The 6657-nt window shown below is 42.5% G+C and overlaps 1 protein-coding gene across 1 annotated transcript in view; it reads left to right on the top strand.

Moving 5' to 3' along the window:
- Positions 1-6311, top strand: part of LOC109487642 (cyclic nucleotide-gated channel cone photoreceptor subunit alpha-like) — a 9120-nt gene extending 2809 nt beyond the window's left edge. The window contains exons 4-8 of the mRNA XM_019791647.1: positions 1082-1301; positions 2483-2701; positions 3287-3430; positions 4910-5086; positions 6019-6311. Of these exons, the coding sequence (XP_019647206.1) occupies positions 1082-1301; positions 2483-2701; positions 3287-3430; positions 4910-5086; positions 6019-6282 (1024 nt within the window). The 3' untranslated portion in view covers positions 6283-6311. The remainder of the gene's footprint in view (positions 1-1081; positions 1302-2482; positions 2702-3286; positions 3431-4909; positions 5087-6018) is intronic.
- The last annotated feature ends 346 nt before the right edge of the window (positions 6312-6657 follow it).

A 6657-nucleotide genomic window follows, 5' to 3' on the forward strand; every position in this document is an offset into this window, starting at 1 on the left:
ACGTCAGGAGTAGGTCAACGGTGCCCAGAAGTCGATATCTGCCGCCGTCCAGTAGATCGTATTGATCACATTGTCATCTTTACCTTTAGGATACCTCGAACAAGGCCTGTTGGTGAAAGATGTGAAGAAGCTGTGTAAACACTACATCTCCACGTTCAACTTCAAGTTGGACTGTCTGTCCATCCTGCCGCTGGACCTCCTGTACATCGCCCTGGGGACGGTCGACCAGCCCGAGCTGCGCTTCCCCCGCCTGCTGCGGGTCCGCAGGGCGCTGGAGTGCTTCGAGCGGACGGAGACACGGACGAACTTTCCCAACCTGTTCCGCATCATCAACCTCGTCCTCTACATCTTCATCATCATCCACTGGAACGCCTGCTTCTACTTCGCCATCTCCAGCGCCCTGGGGTTCGGTGTGGACGGATGGGTGTACCCCAACACCTCGTACCCTATCAACAACACTCTCAGCAGGAAATACATCTACAGGTGAGACAGAGTTTTTTTTATAATCCAACATTTCATGACTAGATATGGTGATGGCACACTCAAGTTATATCAACTTATTTTAAGCCGCCACCAATGCAGAGGACAAATACAGAACAGGACAATACTCATTTTCACTTGAGTTAAGTGAGGAAAGTCGTGTAAAGTGTCTTTCCCAAGAGCACAAGTTCGGTGGCATGTCAGGACTCGAACTCGGGACCTCTTGGTTCACCCGAGTCAAGCACTCTGCCATTACGCCACACCACAAGACACAAAGAGGTTCTGTATACATGTTCACTGTCAAATGCATATACCGCCATTGTCAGATACGTGCAGTTGTCAACATCTTTCTTTCTTTCTTTATTTGCACATATATATATAAAAAAATTCATAACCAAATAATAACATTCAAAGAATATGCGGGGTAGGCCAGAAACCTGGGTGGTTTTTCAAAGGGCCTACCCCAAACAAAGGTAACTTAAGACAAACATATTTGAATTAAACATCAAATTCTCTGATGTTGGTACCTTCTAAACTAGGACTGGTAATGAGCAAAGGTGGACTTGTGTGGACTTTCTTGACCTATTGTTTCACCCCACAGCCTGTACTGGTCCACCCTGACGTTAACGACCATCGGTGAGACGCCGACGCCGGAGCAGGATATCGAGTTCGTGTTTGTGGTGTTCGACTTCCTCGTCGGCGTGCTGATTTTCGCCACCATCGTCGGTAACGTGGGCACGATGATCACCAACATGAACGCCGTCAGAGCCGAGTTCCAGGCCAAGGTGGACGGCATCAAGCAATACATGGAGTTCCGACAGGTATGGAATTTTAACACTAAGGACAAAAAGGGTCCTTCAGCACTAAGGACTAGGTTTTCAGCACTAAGGACAGGGAATTTTAACACTAAGGACAAAAGGGGTCCTTCAGCACTAAGGACTAGGTTTTCAGCACTAAGGACATGGAATTTTAACACTAAGGACAAAAGGGGTCCTTCAGCACTAAGGACTAGGTTTTCAGCACTAAGGACAGGGAATTTTAACACTAAGGACAAAAGGGGTCCTTCAGCAATAAGGACGGGATTTTCAGCACCAAGGACAGGGAATTTTTCGCATTAAGGACAGGAGAACTCTAACAGCACTAAGGACAGGGTTTTCAGCACCAAGGACAGGGAAGGTTTTTCAGCACTAAGGAGGGAAAGATGGTTCAGAACGAAGGGTAGGGAAGGTTCTTCAGCTCTATGGACTGGGGGCTTCAGCAATAAGGACTTGGTTTTCAGCACCAAGGACAGGGATTTTTTCATCAATTCAGCACTAAGGATAGGGAAGGTTCTTCAGCTCTGAGGAAACGCTTTCAGGAAAAGACATGAGAAGGGATCTGGATATTCTACATAAAACCCAGATTAAGAGCTGTTCAGAACATGACGGGATTTCAGAAAAGAAAGCAAAGTGCTACTGCCTGGGGATAATCTGGATCAGCGATGATAGATTCCTTCTAATATAGTTGATCGCCACTTCCTCTTAAAGTTAAACCGCTGATGTGATAGATATAACAGTTCATCTAATAACACTTAAGCAAGATGGGCTTCTCCAGATTTGTTTGTCATGGTTGTTCCTGCCATCCTTTCAACAGGTTTGAGTTTAAGTATAAGTTTGAATTTTCCGTTACATGTTATATAAGATTTAAATTTAAAATTCATTTATATATTCTGGAGTTATTGCTTCAATTTTTGTTTATGTTTGTACTTCAGTTAAACCTCTGTTAACTTATTTTTTTTCAATTACTTATTGTTATTTATTATTACCATTTGATTTGTTACCATTATTACAGTTGTCAATTAATTTAGTCAGGGGAAGATCACGGACAAGCCATTATGGCTTCTTATCTTTCCCCTGCATATCCTATTTTACTGTAATATGTTCTTTTTATTGTTCTCTCTGATTATATGCAAACAAACAAACAAACAAACAAACAAACAAACAAACAAACAAACTTTCAACAGGTGTCCAAGGACCTACAGAACAGGGTCATCAAGTGGTTCGACTACCTCTGGACCAACCAGAAGTCCCTGGACGAGGAGGAGGTGCTGAGGTCCCTGCCCGACAAGCTGAAGGCAGAGATCGCCATCCACGTCCACCTGGACACGCTGAAGAGAGTCTCCATCTTCTCCGACTGCGAGCCGGGACTGCTGGTCGAGATCGTGCTGAAGCTAAAACCACAGGTAAACTTAAACTTCACGTAAATCAAGACTACAGATGAACCAGAACCACAGGGAAACCGACACTTCACGTAAGCCATGACTGCAAATGAACCAAAACCACAGGTAATTGTCGCTACACAAAAGCTAGAAAAAATATAGTGTGACTTTGTTGAGCGTTTCATTCACTACCATATTAATGAAGCGGGCGGGTGCCTGCCACCATGTTGGCGTACTTGATTTGCACTTGATGGACCATGCTCAAGCGTACACATTAAAAAAAAATGTCAACGGAGAGTTTAAGTTTGATGTATTCTTCTGGTATAATCTGCATCTGAGAGCCCTTGACAGAAGTTATTGGAGAGGATTGGAAGATCCATGGAGATGGCCAGAAATGCTTGAGATATGATTCACTGAAATTCAAATACTAGTAGCTGCCCCCCCTCTCCATGTTGGTATCCCTATGATCTCACGTCGTAATACCCTCTTACATACACCTGCATGTAGCTAGTGTGATGTAGAAAGTGCTGCTCAACATGTTTTGCATATTCTTGAAACACTATGGCAGAGTCATAGCGTTGAAACTGCTGCTTATTGTTCTGCTCTCAGGTCTTCTCACCCGGAGACTACATCTGCAGGAAGGGGGACATCGGGAAGGAGATGTACATCGTGAAACAGGGTAAGCTGGCTGTGGTTGCAGACGATGGAGTCACCACGTTCGTCACTCTCAGCGACGGGAGCTACTTTGGAGAGGTGCGTGGGAATTTACTAGTATTATGAAAACAAATAATTATTAAAACTAAAAAAAGGAAAACAGAGGAAAAACAGAGGAAAAATAGTTTTCCCTCTGTTTCCTCTTCTTCTTCTTCTCCGAACCGATAAGGCCAATGACTGTCACCATGGTAACTGGTGTTGGGTTACATCATGTTGCAATTTTATAGCAGGAGAGATTTAGACTCCTGTCACCATATCTATATAGCTATGTGAATGTGTTTGGGTAAGAATTAAAAGAGCAGACCATATGCGAAAGTAAACATTATGCATTTGCTCTGCAGTGTTGCCTTTCTAGTGATTCCTATCTTTGGAGAGGTGCGTGGGATATAGTTCATCATGAAAACTCCTAATAATTACTATCTTAGACTCACTTAATGATAATATCAATAACATATTGCCAGTCAGTCTGGCGCCTGAGTGAGACCGAGGACAGTCTACTCCATATAATATCCTTCGTCTGACTAAAACGTCAAGTTCTCAAGTTGATATTAGCCGACAAGACTAACTGATACACTCCGATAAACTATCAAGTCGACGAATCAAGATTCGACCGGTAGAAGTGTTGACAGTTGAGTACATCCAGATAAGGCCACACCAATTTAATTTCTTGGTTAACGGATTCGCCCGCTTCATTTTTTTTCTGATTTGCAAATAAAAATAAAAATTCAGAATCAACTGCAAAATGCTCATATTTTGCCCTGAACAGTTGAAAACAGTCCTTTTCTTCCTAGTCGTTACAGTTATTCCATCTTTCAATGCAGTGGTATCATTAGAAGTTCAAAATTCATTGTTTAAATTTTGAACCAGCCTTTCGTGTTGACTTCATACCTTCTATCGTAGCATTTGGGGCTATAATAGGATGCCTAGATCTGTTTTTATTTTTATTTTTTTTCGCCCTGTCGCTTCATATTTTTCCTGAAAAAATCCGAGAACCAACAAATTAAATTGGTGTGGCCTAAAAATAAAAATTCAGAATCAACTGCAAAATGCTCATATTTTGCCCTGAACAGTTGAAAACAGTCCTTTTCATCCTAGTTGTTACAGTTATTCCATCTTTCAATGCAATGGTATCATTAAAAGTTCAAAATCCATTGTTTAAATTTTGAACCAGCCTGCTGTGTTGACTTCATGGCTCCTATCGTACCATTTTGGGCCATAATAGGATGCCTAGGCCTGTTTTTATTTTTTTTCGCCCGCCCGCTCCATTATTTTTCTAGAAAAATCCGTTAGCCAAGAAATTAAATTGGTGTGGCCTAAACACACAATTGCAATCTTCTACTAGTTTCCAGCATACTTGAATAAATAAATAAAAATTTCAATGTAGCCATTTATTATGATGTTTAATGATTCAATCCCAAAGTTCTTTTAGGATATCAGGCTATGGAATTTCATTAAATGTGGTTGTTTTCTTACATGTTTGATTTTAAATTTTTGCCAAAAAATCTCTGTTTTTTTTAGGTCAGCATTCTTAACATCACCGGTAGTAAAACCGGAAACAGACGGACAGCCAACGTGCGCTCCATCGGCTATTCAGACCTTTTCTGTCTGTCTAAAGACGACTTACTAGATGCCTTAAAGGAATACCCTGACGCCAAGAACATCCTCGAAGATCGCGGCAGGAAAATCCTTATGAAGGTGAGTAAAATGGTCTTTCTTGAGGCGCGGTCACATTTCCCAACCCCGGCCGGGCAGTCGTATGGAACGAAAATTATTATATAAGACAGCAAAACACACAAAAAAAGTTTTAGAAAATTAACCACGAGCACTATATACATATTGTGCTTATACTCTTAATTGTTTATTTTTAGTTCACGCAAACAACCCGGCCGGGCCCCGGCTTGGAAATGTGACCTTGCCCTTACTGTTTCTCTGGTTGTTACAAAAATGGTGCTGGTGCATTATCAATTAATATATTTCTACCTTATATAGTCAGTATTAGTCACACTACCGTGTATGCGACCTATTCTAATATTTCATCGGCTGACAATGGTACACGTTCATGACAACAGACACCATGCAGCTATTGCCATTAACGACCACATCATGCACATGAGGCGTACATTTGCATGGTCTTTTGATCCGGCTCCGTAAAATACAAGGACAAAGGATTCCTCTGATGACATTACCATACCATCTCCCCTTGGATTCTGAACTCTGTTGGCCATGCCTTATTTACATAAAATGGTCATCAATGGCTACAGTTACCACTGGCAACACACATAAAAACTATGTAACATATGAGCATGAAAGTTAATCTGAGTTGGTAAATTACATTATGAAAAACTTAAAGTGCCCAGGATTACTTCAAGAGAGGCATAAAAGAGGCCATGTACATCAGGGCACTTCAACCATCGCTCAACCGGGACGGGGGGTGATATCGACTTCAGACAACCTTTGACCCTTTGCTGACGTCACACGTGGGAAAAATCACGTGTCCACAGCATTTGGGTCAGATAGCTGAGGAAGACTGAGTGATTCAGTCGAAAATTTCTGGTGAGTCAAATTTTGAGTTGGAGAACAGTTTAAGTTTCTCATTATGTAACACATGGTTGGTTTTGTTGTTGTAGGACGGTCTCCTGGATGAAACAGTTCCGAACGCCGGGAAACTCGCCACGCCCAGGGACGCCGAAGACAAGATAGAGAAGATGGAGCAGAGTCTGGACACGCTACAGACAAGATTCGCCCGTCTCCTCGCGGAATTCTCCTCTTCGCAACAGAAACTGAAGAAGCGGCTGACCAAACTGGAGCAGAATCTCTCGGAAAAAGGCGGGAAGCCACGGGCGGCACAGGACGGGAACGACTACAGCAGTGATGATGAGCTGACGTGTTAGAGACAGTGACGACAAGGTAACGTCCTCAGAACGTCTGCTGTAGCAACGTCGTGATAAGCTAACGTCTTAAGAAAGCTCACCATGGCTACAGAAGTGACGATGAGCTAAAGAAGAAAACAAGGATGTCTTGAGATTTCCCGCAGAGGCAACAGCAGTGGCGACTGGCTCGTTGTGTAAAATTTCCATTCACTACAACAGGGTACATGTCTGCCTTGACTACAGAAATGACACTCAAATATCGTCTTGAGGAGTCTCACGCAGTCAACAGCAAGCCTTACTAGACGGTGAAGCAGGCTTTTCCAAAGAATGGCCAAAAGCAGGGTAGTTTTTTCTGACATTGTTTGTCAATGAGTGTCATCATGCCATATGAATATG

Source organism: Branchiostoma belcheri, unplaced genomic scaffold (genome assembly GCF_001625305.1).
Source record: "Branchiostoma belcheri isolate BF01 breed outbred unplaced genomic scaffold, Haploidv18h27 scaffold9, whole genome shotgun sequence".
Lineage (NCBI taxonomy): Eukaryota > Metazoa > Chordata > Leptocardii > Amphioxiformes > Branchiostomatidae > Branchiostoma > Branchiostoma belcheri.